At 37.2% G+C, this 17,059-nt stretch overlaps 1 protein-coding gene and 1 non-coding gene across 6 annotated transcripts in view; one reads left to right on the plus strand and one right to left on the minus strand.

Moving 5' to 3' along the window:
* FAF1 (Fas associated factor 1) overlaps positions 1-17,059 on the plus strand; it is a 518,996-nt gene that overhangs the window by 374,173 nt on the left and 127,764 nt on the right. For all 5 annotated transcript variants that reach the window (XM_077993853.1, XM_077993852.1, XM_077993856.1 and 2 more), the window contains 3 exon segments: positions 5,061-5,187; positions 6,169-6,232; positions 7,183-7,264. In XM_077993853.1, the coding sequence (XP_077849979.1) occupies positions 5,061-5,187; positions 6,169-6,232; positions 7,183-7,264 (273 nt within the window).
* LOC114674855 (U6 spliceosomal RNA) lies at positions 7,364-7,470 on the minus strand. The gene has a single exon (XR_003725938.1). It is a non-coding gene; the product is annotated as a U6 spliceosomal RNA (small nuclear RNA).

The following is a 17,059-nucleotide window of genomic DNA, read 5'->3' on the forward strand; positions in this document are numbered from 1 at the left end:
GCAAAAATAAACTCAAAATATATGAAAGACTTAACTGTAAGATCTAAAACAATACAACTGTTAAAAGAAAACATAGGGCAAAAGTTTTGTGACATTGGATTTGGCAATGATGTCTTGGGTATGACACTAATGGCACAGGTAACAAAAGAAAAAATAGAGAAATTGGACTTTGTGAAAATTAAAAAGTTTTATGCATCAAAAAATACTAGCAATGGAGTTAAAAAGGCAACCCATAGAATAGGAGAAAGTATTTGCAAATCATACATCTGATATGGGATCAAAGTCTATAAAATATAGAGAACTCCTAAAACTAAGTAATATAACAACCCAGTTAAAAAATGGGCAAAGACCCAGAGCTGCAAGACTGCTACTGCTGTAGTTGTTCTGGCCTGGGAACCCAGCCCAGCAGCCTTGACAGTCTCTGGGTGTGTGACCTACCACTCCTCTCCCTCCCCTCTACCTGAAGTCACCTGAGCTGCTCCTGCTTGGGTCTAGAATCCTTCCTCAGCAGAGTTCATATTTTTCAGGTGCCTAAGCACCTAAAATCCCTCTGTCCCAGAGCCACCCCAGCTGCTGCCTCCATGGGTTCTTTGGCCCGGGGACACAGCACAGCTACTGCATGTGTGCCTGAAAACAGCTCTGTGACCACTCATCACAGGCTTCAAACCCACCACTACATGTACCTGAGGCTTACCCCAGCAGCTAGGCTACTGCATGCTGCCAGCGCTGGCTGCCACAGTTTTATGTGTATAAGTAGCTGATCCTGCCCTTGGCTCCTGCCCCAACCACTGTGCTTGCAATCACAGATGGCCCTGCAGCTGCCCACATATTAACAGATAGTCTAATTCCTGTCACCGAACCCTAGCTGGCCCCTGCAATTTAGCATAAGCAAGCTTCCAGCCCTGACCATCCCACGTGTGCTCTTACAGTCTTCCCCATCTCCTGTTTCTGTCTCCAGCACTGACCCCAGTGCATAAGCCTACATCTGGATATGCTGCCAGAGGCATGTCTGCAGCCAGCCTCTACATCAGAGGATGTGCATTTCACTGGCTCTGGCCTTCATTGTTGCTAGCCATGGCCCTTTGTTGCTGGACACAGAGGCACAGCAGAGGACTCCAGTAGCCCTTGCAGCCTCTGCAGACCTCCCACAACTTTTGCCATCAAGGATCACACAGGTGCCAATGTCACAGACTCTTAACTGTCTGAGCTGACAAGACTCAGTGTCCCCCCTAGACCTCAAGTCACCATACACACCACACTTGGTGTCTTGTGCCCTTAGACCCAGTGCCACAGCATGCCCCAGAGTGCCTCTCTCCTTCCCTACCCTCTCTACACACCCACAGGTGAAGGTCTGTCCTTACTGATGGCGGCCCATAAAGTCTGGAAGAGGTAACTTTTTCATCAAACGCATGCATACCTTTGCAAGAATACAAGGATCATAAGGAATTTGGGAAAGATGATACCACCAAAAGAACACAGTAAACTCTAGTAACTGACCTCAAAGAATTAGAGATATATGAATTGCCTGAAAAATAGTTTAAAATAAGTTCACATTCAGCCTGGGCAAGTAGTGAGACCCTGTCTGTACAAAATATATAAAAATTAGCTGGATGTAGTGGCACGTACTGAAACTTCTGCCGCCCATGTTCAAGCGATTCTCCTGCCTCAGCCCCCCAAGTAACTGGGATTACAGGCGTCTGCCACCGCACCAGGCTAATTTTTGTGTTTTTAGTAGAGATAGGGCACCACGTTGGCGGGGCTGGTCTCGAACTCCTGACCTTAAGTGATTTACCTGCCTCGGCTCTGAAAGTGCTGGGATTACAGGCATGAGCCACCACTCCTGGCTGTACTAGTTTTTAACATAGTGCCTTGACATAATAGGTAGTTTGGTGAATGTTGCTGAAAGGAACATGTATTTCAATTATAAGCTTGCTTTAATGCCAGTTATGAGTTCTAAATTTTTGCCTTAAACGGTTTAGTTATCATCTCCTGCAGGAAGTTTTTCCTGATTCCTGCCGCCTATGATTTAGGTCCTCTCTTCTTAATCTACATGTCATAGCACTAATCACTTTGTTTATAATATATGATGCTCCTTGGGAGAGGATATACTGTATCTTTCACACAGGGCCAAACGATGTAGCACTTAACAGTGATTTGTAAATGTTTGTTAAATGTTAAAGGTAATAAATGAATGCAATAAACAGCCCAAAATATAATCACTAATTTTTTAGCTGTTTTTAAAATTATGAATAAATACCTTTTCTGGATTTAAAGAATTTTAGGGAAGCCGTGACAGATACCAAGAGATTATCTATTCTCATCAGCAAACATTAATGAAAAAAAGTTTGTTTATCTTATTTTTTAGAAAAAGCTCTTTATAACCTGTTAGATGGCTAAGAAAATATGAAGAGACTGGGAGTTCCTTATACATAATTAAATAGTTCATTCTTGGAAATATTTCAATAATTCATATTTGAAATATACTTTTTTCAACAAAATTGGCTTTTTAGATACCTCCCTTTGAAGATGTTGTAGTTACAGGATTTTGTTTTCTGGGATTTTAAGAGGTTTGGGTATTCTATACTTTGTGAAGGGAAAATGAATAATGGAGACACATGGAGAATATTAAAATCACTATCTTAGTATGAAGTAAGGTCCTGTTGTTATAGAAGGAGCTAATTTATTGAATGGGATTTAGAGAAAGAGGATAGATGTGGGACAGTAAAGTAAAAGGGGTAAGTATAGAAAGATGTATATGTAGAATACTCCCTTTTTTCTCCCCTGTGTCTCCCACCCCTTGTTCTTAACCTGATGCCTCAAAGGAAGGGGTGAGTACTAGGCAAGATTAAGAAAAGACTGAGATGATAGCTTACCGGATAGAGGATGTAAGAAGATTTGTCATACTGGTCCTTTGTTTCTTTTCAGTTGCCTGTGAACCTGACTAGGCACTGTAAAAGAACATGTGGTATATCTTGTAAATCTTGAGCCTTTAGCTGTTTAAGACTAAGCCTCAAATTTAAAGGGAACTTCATGCTCCAGATATTTGACTGCCTGAAACACAGAGGGAACTCAAGCACTGTTGTCCTAGTAAATGTGTTGTTTTGTGGAGGAGGCTCCTTCACTGCTCTAAAATGAGACGGCATTGTGGATTTTTAAGCTGTTGACTAGCTTAAACCAGGAGGAGATCTTAGATCTATGAACAAACTATTAAGGGAGGAGAACCAATGTTTCTGTGAGAAGTAGAGTAAAGATAGCAGGTAAATGCTTAAGGGAAGGACCATTTATTTATTCATCCAACAAATGTATCTTCATTATCTTGTCTATTCAAAGCAATAGAAAGATTGTCTTAAAGTTGAGAGGGAAAATATAATTATGACTCTCTGCATTAATGCTTGGGTATGCCGAGGAGGAAATGCTGACATTTGACACTAAGTCAAATGAGAAATATCTTGACTTCCTCATTCGGAACTCTTAGAATCACTAGATTAGCAGTTTTAAAAAGTGTTTCATAGGGTCTGAGATCCTTTGGCAATACCCCAGATGTCAACAGATACAAGGAGGAAAAGGCCAACTCCAAGAGCATTAAGCTCCCCACTGACCTCTCCCTGTATCAACCAGAGTAGTCCTACTTTTATGTATTGTAATATCCTGTTTGGGCCTAGGGGAGGGAGGTAACCCTGTGAAAATAAGTTAGAAAACCACCGATAACAGACTTTTAAGATCCTTCCAGCTTTAAAATCTATGATTCAACAACTGTCTGACCTCGGACATTCCCTCTAGCTAAATTTTTATGAGTCCTTTTTTTTTTTTTTTTTTTTTTTTTGAGGCAGGGTCTCATTCTGTCACTCAGGCTAGAGTGCAGTGATGCAAACAAGGCTCACTGCAGCCTTGACCTCGTGGGTTCAAGTGATCCTCCTGCCTCAGCCGCCCAAGTAACTAGGACCACAGGTGCACACCATCATGCCCGACTTTTGTCCTTTTTTTTTTGGAGAGATGAGGTCTGGCAGTGTTGCCCAGGCTGATTATGAGTCTTAGATTTTATTTCTATTAATGCTCTTCTGGCAAAATATGTATGTTATATTAGGTTATTCTGCATAGACTGAAGTATCAATTACTTTCCCCATTTTATAACTTAAGTACATAGTGCCACATTTTAAAAGATAGAAATTTTATTTACTAAGTAGTATTTATAGACTTCATTTATTGAACATAGGACAGATAAGCATGTAGCCAGATATCTTGCTTGGACCCTCTTCTTACCCAAGGCATGAATATTCAGCAGTACTTACAGCCCAGTCCAAAAGTTTTACATCTCAGTATTTCAGAATCACATTCTAACCTAGAGAATAACAGCCTAGTTCTTTGAAGCAGATGTTTTTAATACCTTTTCAATTGATGTTGCTAAAAACAAAATAAACAGAGCATATTCATCAGTGCTCAGCAGGTAGTAAATTCTCAATAATTTTTACTGAATTAAAACATTATTATTACAACTCGTAGGTAAAACATTGTTATTACATCTCATCTTCAGTTTACAAAGAGCTTTCATATATAGTGTATTTCATGTTATCCATAACAATGTGAGGATAGTGTACCATATTTCACGAAGAGAAACCTGAGAACCACTGCAGTAAGGAAGTGGAAAGTTTGAAAATGCCACCATTGCTTCTACCTACCAAATACAAATTTGTGTGAACTTTTTGAGAGACTCATAGCTTACTTTGTCTCTGACTTCTCCAGTTGTACCCATTTTCTCATTTGTTTTGCACTTAATTGTGTACTGTATGCTGGGGAAGAAACAGACAAAAATCCCTGTCTTTATTTAGTTTGTAAGCATTCTTCATTTTCCCTCAGTCTCCAGCCTTCGGTCTACAGGTATCAGAGAAAGTTTAGAAAGTATGTGAGCCTTACAAGGAAAAAATAGTAAGCTTTACTCTAGCAAATGAGTTTATTTGATAAAAATTTTATAATGCTTATGTCTTGTTGTTACTATATAACTTATTCTTAGAATTTGATATGCAAAAATCAATATGAAACTAATCAGGACTTTCCTTAAATAGCAAAGCACCGATGTTCATATGGTTAGTGATAGCGATGGAGATGACTTTGAAGATGCTACAGAATTTGGGGTGGATGATGGAGAAGTATTTGGCATGGCGTCATCTGCCTTGAGAAAATCTCCAATGAGTGAGTATTATTAGCTCTTTGGGTCCAGCAATAGAATTCTTTCTCCTAGTACACAAACTTATGAAGAACATTAAACTTAAACATCTCTTACTGACCTCCAGGAAAGATAAGATAAAAGAGAGTAAGGGGAGATAATAGAGAGTAAGCATTCTTCATTAAAACCACAGCCTTTTGAATTTTGATTTTATTAAACTTAAAAATTCTCAGTGCATTAGGAAAATTCATTAAAAACGCAAGGTAGTGTAACTTTTGTTTTACATGTATAATTAATTATGACTGTCTCTCTTTAAACCTAGAGGCTGATTAACAAACAGGTGTACTTTCTGTGACTGATACTTGTTTCCCCACATCTTATTAGAGATACCAGTTTTAAGAGTAGTAATATTACTCTTCTATTCAACAGTACCCATCTTTGGAGGGAAAAAAGTAAACTAAATGTGCCATCTGTTTCACTTCCACTTACAAGATGCGTACTCTAGAATAACAAGACATGCTACGTGCAAAATGACCACTAAAATAATAATGACCTATTTACTTTGTGAAATTAGAGAACTCCTGTGGGCAGAAATAGATGTGATGTTTACATAAAATTGGTTATTTTCCCAATTAATGAAGTCTTTAATATCAGACTCATTTAATATAATGTAGTCACAAGATGTCTATTTCAAGAAAACATTGAAATCCTAAATGACAACTGGGCACATATTTTAAATGCTTAGCAGGATTGTGTCAGTTGGTTTTTCAAAATTTATGAGCTTGGAATATTTTAAGGTTCTTTTTGATTCTGGTTTGATGAGCTCTAATATATGTTGAGTTAAACCATCCCCTCAGATATATCACAGAAGCTAAAATTTAATTTTATTTCCTCTTTATTGATTAAATATATTTCTTATATGTGGGATTAGATGTTATGTGGTTTGTTTTTTGTGTCTATTTGTTTTGTTTTTTTTGTTTTTGTTTTTTCTTTTGTTTGTTTTTTAGTGCCAGAAAACGCAGAAAATGAAGGAGATGCCTTATTACAATTTACAGCAGAGTTTTCTTCAAGGTAGGGTTAGGATATTAACTATATAAAATTGATGCTGTTTTATGCTACTGTGGTTTTTCTTGGGCAATTTTAATTATAGATTGTTTAAAATTTCTCCGTAAAGTATTCAAAGGATATACTTGTTAATTTATGTAGTCCTAATGGTGAAACACATAAATAACTAGTAAACCGTTTATACCACTTCAGAGATGGATTCAACTTATTTCTGTATCTTTATGGACGTTCAATAAATGGATGCTAATTTAATATTTTTATTATATTCCCAAAGGACTAGGATATAGGATACTGATTTTTAGTATATCTTAGGACAGTCAAATGGAAAGTCCTTTAACATAATATTAAATTTAAAAATACTTTAAACATTTTAAATCCAAGTGAATTTTTTCTTTTGATTTTTTTCTTTTGGAATCGTTTTACATTTCTTCCTTAAGTGTCAAATATAAAATGTTTTATATGCATTTGAGAGTCTGCTGAGGTGTTCAAATATAAAGAGAATTAATGTTTAATCCTCAATTTGGTGTAAATGATATTGTTTTAGTGATATTTTCTGTTGAAATAATATGGAAACTTTTAAAAGAAACAGTTTTTTCCCTCTATTGGAATTCTGGAATAAATGAACTGAAGTGGGAAAATAAAGTTAATGTAACTAGGAAAATCAGATGAAAGTGAGTAACCAAGAATTTCTTCTTATAAATGGCATGGTTTTATAGCACTTATTAAATTCATTTGCTAAGTGTACTTAAAATTCCAGCATTGAGTATATCAGTATAGGCCAAGAAGAATTCTAAAAACGAATGAAGCTCATTTCCAAGCTCTTAAAGAAATGTTTTTATGTTTAGTATGCACTAGACATTAGCCCCAGCATTTACTTAAAAGTCATTGATTAGACTTGTGAAATTTGAAGTGAATTTGAAATGTATTTTAATTAATAGAGTCAATTTTTCCTATAGATATGGTGATTGCCATCCTGTATTTTTTATTGGCTCATTAGAAGCTGCTTTTCAAGAGGCCTTCTATGTGAAAGCCCGAGATGTAAGTAGATGTAACCTTTTCTGATTAAAAAGTGCATCCCACAGGTTTGCCACTAGGGCTGAGGCAATGCTTAAATGTTTTCTGTTTTTGTTTTTTTCCAAAAACTTGGAACTCTTCACAAATTTGTGTGTCATCATTGTGCATGGGCCATGTTAATCTTCTCTGTATAAGTCCCATTTTAGTATATATGCTGCTGGAGCAAGCACCATTTTCTGTTTTCATTTTGAAATTGGAGACTTCATTTGTTTCTGGTTCATCTGCTAACCTAGTTTTCACCAAGATGCCCATTTCACAAGGGACATTAATGTAATAGGGGTACTGCTGACTCTTGCAGAAGGTCTTGTGAAGCACTGAAATAAGGTTTTTTTTAAATGGGAAAAAAGGTGGACATGCTTAAAAGGGACCAGGCTACGTGTTTGTATTATTTTCAGTTATGCAAATGACTAGTTCTTGATAGATTTGTTCTTTAGTCTTTTCCCAAAATGATTATTCTATATAGTGATATATATCTAACAACAGCAGTATTTTCCCCCAAATGTCACTTTGGGCCCCCACCCCCCCCCAAAAAAAAAAGGTTTCAAACATAGAAATGAACTTTGTGATCTTGAAGTCTGTAACAAGAAGCCCATAACAAGAATTTAGAAGATAAATTTTGAGGAAGAAGACTCTAATCACTATTTGTATGTTGTCACAACAGTCAAGACATCAGTAATCTGGCTCCTGCCTATCTATGTCGCTTCAGCTCTTCCTATTCCCTGCCTCACACTTAATAAATCTGGCAGTAGTGTGCCATTTGTATTTCCCCATAATCTTACTCTTTCTTCATGCTTCCCCACTGCTAGAAATGCCTTTCATCCTGCTCTTTACCTGGATGACGACTCCTCTTCCTCCGAAACTTACCTTTTCCAGCTCCTCCCCTTCTCTCACGTTGGCAGCACCTACCCCTTTAGCACTTCCCAGTGAAAAACCCTCAGCTTATCTCTTATTGTTACACTTAACACAGTGTTTATAATTATCCAGTCTACATATGTCTTCCCAGGAGTTTTGATTTTCTTTTGACAGGAACTATCCTTTATGTCCCTGTACTTAGTAAAAATTCAGTAAATGTTTAATAAATGAAGGAATAAAGAAAGGGAAGAAGGAAGGAATAGCGTGTACATGGAGTAGAGGGGAAAGCTATTGGAATTAAAGAGGGCAAGAAGTTTGAGAACAGAGTGCAAGGATGCCTCTGAGGTTTCTATTTTCTAGATTATGTTAAATTCTGATACAAAGAAAAATTCATTTAAAAATAAATTTTAAAAATCAAATTCCAAGATGATTAATCAAATTAGAGCTATAATTGACAGTCTAATGAATTTAGAGTAAGAAACTATTCTTTACCTTAAGAATAGCAGAATAGCTCTTTTAAAAGCTGTTTTAAGCAATTATGTTTCAACTGTTAAATCATTATAAAAATGGCTATTTTTAAAGAAATGCATGTTTATGGTAATATGTTTATGGTGTTCATAAATATAGGTTTATGGCAAATACTGAGCTGGATGTGATGGCTCATGCCTGTAATCCAGCAATTTTGGAAGCCACTGCGAGTGGATCTCTTGAGCTCAGGAGTTCAAGATCAGCCTGGGAAACCTGGTGAAACCCCATCTTTACAAAAAAATCATACAAAAATTAGCCAGGCATGGTGGCACATGCCTCTAGTCCCAGCTATTTGGGGGGCTGAGGCAGGATTGCTTGAGCCCAGGAGGTGGAGGTAGGAGTGAGGCAAGATCATACCACTGCACTCCAGCCTGGGTAATAGGTGATATTCTTTCTCTGAAGGAAAAAAGAAAATACTGAAAAGCAAAGAGAAAGTATTCTAACACAGATTAACTGTTAACTTTATTATGCTCTTTGCATATTTATTATTGTATGTTTAGATGTGTATATATATGGATTTTTAGTATAAAATTTAGTCATGTTATAATCCTGTAATAACAGCTTTTTTTACCTTTTAATATTATATGATCACTTTTTAAATTATAACTTCTTTTATAGTATTTTAATTTTTTATTATAAAAAAGTTTAAATTTTAATACAGAAAAAGTAGAATAGTACAATAAATAGCCAAATCCCCTATACCTACATTTAATAATTAGGAAAATTTTGCTATATTTGTATCTTCCATATACATCTCAAAGTCTTAATGGAGTTTTAAGGCCTTAAAAGGATTAACTGCTACAGATTGACAAAAGAGCAGCATTTGAAATTTATTTATATTTTTATACTTATTTGGATTTGGGATTTTGATGAATATATTTTTATGATAAATTTTTGTTTCAGTTCCTCTCTGATTAAAAATGACAAATGTTGACTGGAACAGAAAATAAATGAAAAATTTATTCAAAATTCACAAAAAAATATAAAATAAATATAAATAATTAAAACTTCAAATAATTTTTTAATAGTTTATAGCGGATAAGCATTTGAAATTATTGAAACTTAAACTGCACAGACACATTTAGGGTATCCTGTATAGTCATTAATTTTTGCTTAGCCATTTCAGACTAAATTATAGATGTCATACTTTACCCCTAAAAACTTCAGCATGCATTTTCCAAAAATAATGATATTCTCCTACATAATCACAATACCATTTTCACATATAACAAAATTAACAATAATTCCCTAATATTATCTAATATCCAGTGCATGTACAAACTTCACCAGTCATCCCCAGAATTTCTTTTTAGCTGCTTTTTGGAACCACAATCCACTCAAGGATCACAGGTTATATTTGAGTATTAGATATCTTAAATACCTTTTAAGCAAGCACCATCTCTCCCCATTTTTCCCCTGGTATTTGCTTTGTGAAGAAATCAGACCAGATGACTTGTAGATTGTTCCAGATTCTGGATTTGTGTGATTGTTTCCTTGTGATATTATTTTTCTGATTTCCTGAAAAATGGATATTAGGTCTAAAAGCTTTGTTAGATTCAGGTGAAATGCTTTGTAAAAGAATGCTTTTTAAAATAATGCTGAATATTTTAACAGGATTTTTAGTGGTTATGGAGTCTTTCATTGTATGGCCATGTTGTTATAGTTAAACAATCACTTATTAGACATAAATATGTTTGAAAGACTATCTAATTATAGTTTTAAAATAATGTATTTTTCAACTTATTCTTTGATAATAGTGCATTTGGGATATATCTTTCTCTGCTTTCCAGCAGTCGAAATAACCAGAAAATGTCACAGCCTTTTGTAACTTAAACTGTAGCTCCCAAAATAGGGATAGATATTTTTAAAAACCCATTTCCAAAGCTTCTGTAAGATATACTGTGTATACCTCACACATTTTAGGTTTAATGCAGATAACTTACACTTAAAAATACAGTATGTCATAGACAACTTAACACTTAAAATACAGTATATCATAGACAACAGAACTTTTACTAAGTGTCTTGTACATTGTAATTGGCATTTGGATTTATTCAGACTGATAATCCCCTGAGGAATATAAGCTCTTGTTTATTAACTCCTGGATATTTCTAATGAAACAATTGATTGTTTGCTTTTCTTAGTGTCTAGGTGTTTTAGCAGATGAAAAATTATTGGTTCATGTAATTAAATATTTTGCTTCATATTAGATTCATAACCGAAATCCACTGACCTCTCTGGACTGATAAAAATGTCTTTATCTTTATTCCTTTGTCCAGGGCTTTTTTCTTTCCTCATTTCTCTTTTCCAAGTTACAGATCAACAGTTTATGTACACTTTATTACATTTCTATAAACTTAAGTAAAGTTTAACTCCATGACAGATAAATTATTCAAAATTAAATCTAAGCAGGTTCATTTATTAAGGTCATTAAGCAGATGGTATGCATCTTTTAATTGTGTAAGTATGGTAATTGTAATGTTACTTCAGAATTCTGTGATGCTCTGTGGTTTACAAAACATGTTCCTATACATATCTCATTTGAACCCCACAACCAAACAGTGAAACAGGGATATATATTCCTCATATTCCCATTTTAGAGATGAGAAAGCCCAGAAAAGCTACATGACTTGCTTACAACACACTAATAGTAAGTAGTAGGAACCAAATAAGACCTCACATATTCCAAGACAGGTAAATATGGTTTACACTATCCCACCACACTTGAGTTTTCATTGCTAACTGCTGTACTGCAGGATTTAATGATCAAACTTCATCTCTCCTTTTCATATTTCACACTTGAGAGTTAAAACAGATCTTGCTCAAGATTATTTTTTAAAGCTTTTGAATGAATCATTTTTCAGAAAACAGTTTGCTGATGTTCAAACATTTTAAGACAAATGTGACGGATACTGTGGCACTCTTACTAAATTTTCTTCATCTTAAATATCACATGTTTAATTTAAACTGTGGGAGGCACATTAATTTTACCAGGGCAACAGATGAGCCTCAAGCACCAGCATTCTTCACTTGAAGTGAGAAATTGAGTTCCAAGAGTAAATAAAAACAAGATTGAAGGTTTAAATCCTCTGCTAGGCTTTTTGAACTTATATACTCATTAAATGTTTATTGGAGTGGTGGGATTACAAAGGATTTGGGGAGCTTCATCAACTGGTATATAGTTAATCACTAAGTAAAACACTACATTTGATAAAGTGTTTCTCACGATGCCACATTCAATCCATCTTAATGAAAACTGCTTCAAACTGATTTCATTTGAGAGCACTTGGTGGTGAGAGTGCTTATAGTTCTTTCTGCCTTTTTTCTTGAGGAATTTATAGTACTGTACCAAGCAGAGCTTCCAACTTTGGTAAAGCAGTTATTATAAGTTTTCATGTTTCTTTTAAGTATATCGTGACAAAGTATTGACTTCTGATAATGTACCGATCAGTTTTATGACTTCCTTCCTTGCCCTTAACTATGAAGAATGCTCACCCATTTGAGGGCTATAAATGTTTATCACATTTTCTCTAAGGATCTGGGAAATAGAGGTTTCCTGCTTTTGCTCAGTCTAATGAGGAAAATAAAACAATATAAACAGATCCGTATAGTATAATATACTATAGAAGCAAAGAGAAGAGGTACCTTCAACTACCTTAGAAGTTCAGGGGAAAGATCTCTCCTCTCCTCTCCTCTCCTCTCCTCTCCTCCCCCCTCCTCTCCTCCCCTCTCCTCTCCTCTCCTCCCCTCTCCTCTCCTCTCCTCTCCTCTCCCCTCTCCTCTCCCCTCTTCTCCCCTCTCCTCTCCTCCCCTCTCCTCTCCTCTCCTTTCCACTCTCCTCTCCCCTCTTCTCCCCTCTCCTCTTCTCTCCTCTTCTGTCCTCTCCCCTCCCCTCCCCTCCCCCTTCTCTCCCCTCCCCTCCCCCTTCTCTCCCCTCTCCCCTCCCCTCCCCTCTCTTTTTTAGATGTAGTCTCACTCTGTCACCCAGTTTCGAGTGCAGTAGTGCCATCTCAGCTCACTGCAAACTCCGCCTCCTGAGTTCAAGCGATTCTCCTGCCTCAGCCTCCTGAGTAGCTGGGACTACAGGTGCGTGCCACCACGCCCTGCTAATTTTTGTGTTTTTAGTAGAGATGGGGTTTCACCATGTTGGCCAGGCTGGTCTTGAACTCCTGACCTCAGGTGATCCACCTGCCTCAGCCTCCCAGAGTGCTGGGATTATAGGCATGAGCTACTGCGCCCAGCCTAGGGGGAAGATTTCTAGAGGAGGTACTTCTGACCTGAATCTTAAATGGTGAGAAAAACTTAGGCAAATAACAGAATTCTAAACAGAAGGAAGAACAAAAGTAAAGGCAATGGAAGATTAAAGTGAGGAAACTACAAAAAAATGCAGGACAGAGTTGCATTGCTAGGCATGATGCTGATAAAATCAGTAGGGTTCAAGGCATGAAGGGGCTTGTGATGCCCTGTATTAGCTGCCATTTAAAATCTGTTTTTAGGCTGGGCATGGTGACTCACACCTGTAATCCCAACACTTTGAGGGGCCAAGGTGGGAGGATCATTTGAGCCCAGGAGTTCTATACCAGACTGGGCAACATGGTGAGATCACTGTCTCTACAAAAAGAAAAAGAAAAAAAGAAAAACAAATAACAATTAGACAGGTGCGGTGGCATGTGCCTGTGGTCCCAGTTACTCAAGAGGCTGAATCAAGAGGGTCACTTGAGCCCAGAAGGTCCAGCCTGTAGTGAGCGATGTTCGTGCTACTGCACTCCAGCCTGGGCAACAGAACAAGACCCTATCTTGGCGGGGCGTTGGGGGAGAAGATTAGTCTTTTTGTTCCTTGGAGCCTCCCCACCTGTCATGCCTGCCGTCCCTGAATTCTATTCTTCTGTACCACCAAAAGTACCCTAGAGAATCATTAGACATTTATAGTAACTAAGAATCAACAGTAATAAAAATCTCAATGGCAAGGCTTATCTCCCATGTGAAGGATTGTTCCTTTCCCAAGCATCCCTTTGGGAGTCTGGGCTTTGATATTGGTAATTTCATTACAGCTCCAGAGATCCGACTTCAAACCAGTGCTTTTTCCAAATATTATACATAAATTAAGTGAATCAGTACTCAATTGCTGATTTCCCACTTAGTAGCTCTGTGGCCCCAAACAAGTAATGAGCCTGTGTCTAATACGGAAAAAAAATGATGATGATAGTCTCTACTTTATACAGGTTGTTTTGAGACTTAAGTGGGATGCTACCCATAAATGCACCCAGCACTGTGGATGAGACAGATGGTGCCTTTAAGCAGTTTTGGACAAATTTGAGAAATGTCTGTAAAATAACAAAACTGATTTTCTCATTCAATTATGAACTAGTTCTAGGAACAGTTTCAGGAAGGAATTTTGAGAACCCCATGAGCATTTCTACCACTAAATTTAGGAGTTCACGTTTAGCAGTGCTCTTAGTTATCAAGTTTTATTATATTTATTTTTTAAAATCAGCCCATTTTAAAGTCATGCTGTTTCTACTGCTTCATGTTGAAAGAAATCTAAATGCCATCATTGATCATTGTCTTCTAAGAAAAATAAGTTCTATACAAATTTGAGGCCACAGCTGTAGTTGGTAAGTTTCTAGCTCACCACACAATATCCAGAAAACCAGGCAAACAAACTTCTTTGTGCTTTGGAAAATATGCCCAGTCTGCTTATCTAGTCTGTGTTATTTTTTCCATTTAAATTCCTTAAAGTCAGGACAATGTCTTTTATAGTAATTTTGTATGACAGCTGGGACAGCATCCTGCACATGTGTGAAATAAGACCTAGGATGCTAATATATTTTTTTTAGAAAAATATATTTGAATTATACAAATAATGTATTTACTATAAGAGAATGAAAATACAGATGCATTTTAATTAGAAAATGACACCACATAATTCCAAACCTGAAAATAACCACTATTTATTAAATGCTTTTACTTTCTAAATGTGATTTTTAAAAAAATCTATAAACATGTATATCAGAAAAAAAGCTGATATAGTTTATATAAATACAACCATACCAAACCTGCTGTTCTGTAATTAGATGTTTCCACTAAATAGTATATTTGTTAGTACCATTTGGAATTTGCCTTTAATTCTCCAATTATCAGATCTGCCTAATTAAAATTGTAAAAATCTTTAGTGCCCATATTAAAATTATTTCTTAAATTAGTTTAAAACTTACTAGTTTAGAAATACACTGCCATTTGGCTGGACGCGGTGGCTCACGCCTGTAATCCCAGCACTTTGGGAGACCAAGGCGGATGGATCACGAGGTCAGGAGATCGAGACCATACTGGCTAACATGGTGAAACCCCATCTCTATTAAAAATACAGAAAATTAGCCGGGCGCCTGTAGTCCCAGCTACTCGGGAGGCTGAGGCAGGAGAATGGCGTGAACCCAGGAGGCAGAGGGTGCAGTGAGCCAAGGTCACACCAGCGCACTCCAGCCTGGGCAACAGAGTAAGACTCCATCTCAAAAAAAAAAAAAAAAAGAGTTAATACAACTCTATATGCTTAAACACAACTTGTTTTTATAACATATAATATTCTACTTAGAAATCTGTTTGCCAGACAATATTTAATGGTATTTAAAAGCTACTGAACATGTACACCCATAAATCATTGTAATTCTTATAGTTTTTAGTAAGAATGCATTATTAATACATTTTTAATGAAAAAATACTATTAGTTTATCTTCAAGTCTTTACTGCTCTAGTCTGTCACCTCTTGGAATGTGGAAGTAGATATAAGTAGGTTCTTGTTCTCTTCCTCAGTGGCCTAAAAGTTGGGGAGAGGAGTACACTTGACATTCTCACTCCTGTTGTCATGCTTGTTTAACAGGCCTATTGCTGACTAGGATTAGTGTTATCCCTCTCCATAGAGAATAGTAGAGGGTTAGAAAAATCCTTCCTGCACTTTTAAGAGGCTACTATACCAAAGTCCTTAGTACTGTATCTAAATGTTTACCTGGCAAAGCCTGCCTACTTCCTTGCCTACACAGTCCCTCTTCCAGCCTCCCCACAGATATGCCTCCTTCTCTATAATTTGCTGTAAGAACCAATCATTTCAGCTTCTCATGTCCTTATTCTTAAAAACTTTAGCCACATGGTGGCCTTCCTCAAATATATTGTATTACCTGAGTATTACAGTCTAAGCAATGAAAACTGATAAAGAGCTAGACCCAATGAACATCTGTCAGCTTTTTTTGAGAGTTTGATTTTACTTTAGGCTTTTCCTTTTTTAGATAGAGTCTCGCTTCGTCACCCAGAATGGAGTGCAGTGGCGCAATTTTAGCTCGCTGCAACCTCTGCCTCCCAGTTTCAAGCAGTTCTCCTACCTCAGCCTCCCGAGTAGCTGGGATTACAAGCGCACCCCACCACACCCAGCTAACTTTTTTGTATTTTTAGTAGAGATGGGGTTTCGCCATGTTGGCCAGGCTGGTCTTGAACTCCTGACCTCAGGTGATCCACCTGCCTCGGCCTCCCAAAGTGCTGAGATTACAGGCGTAAGCCATCACACCTGGGAAAGGCTTTTTTTTTTTTTTAACCCTCTGACTTCTATATGACAGTGTTCCCTATGCAAGATTCAGACATCTGTGTCCTCCAGATTTCAGAATGCTATCCCAACATCTGCTTCAGAAAGTGAGGGGAAAAAGACACCATCCTGGCATCTTCTCATCTTCAGTAGCTGACTGTTTCTTTTTGGAACCTCTCCAATTTGGTTGATGCCTGTTGGTCCCTGAAATCATATTCAGGAGCTGAACAGGGCAAAGTGTTGTGATTCTTTTCACAATACAACCTGCAGTCTGGTGCTTTACTCTTTAAAGATAACTAGCTTGGAGTTCTTTGAACAGATGGGGCCATTGACATCGCTGGGCCTTTCCCAAACTTTTCCTTTGTTTTTTGTCTTTTTTACTCTTCTTTTTCTCACTCTCATGTATATTTAAAATTCTGCTTCTGGCCAGGCACAGTGGCTCACTCCTGTAATCTCAGCACTTTGGGAGACCAAGGCAGGCAGATCACCTGAGGTCAGGAGTTCAAGACCAGCCTGGCCAACATGGTGAAACCCCATTTCTACTAAAAACACAAAAAATAACCAGGCATGGTGGCAGGCGCCTGCAGTCTCAGCTACTCAGGAGGCTGAGGCAGGAGAATCGCTTGAACCCAGGAGGCAGAGTTTGCAGTGATCTGAGATCACGCCATCAGCCTGGGTGACAGAGCAAGACCGTCTCAAAAAAAAAAAATTCAGCTTCAGTCACAAAGAAGTCACTCTCTTCTGCTTTTACTGTGGTTTGTTTGTTTCTACTTACAGCATTGATGTCCTACTTTTAAAATTCAGCTCAAGTA

Source organism: Macaca mulatta, chromosome 1, assembly GCF_049350105.2.
Source record: "Macaca mulatta isolate MMU2019108-1 chromosome 1, T2T-MMU8v2.0, whole genome shotgun sequence".
Lineage (NCBI taxonomy): Eukaryota > Metazoa > Chordata > Mammalia > Primates > Cercopithecidae > Macaca > Macaca mulatta.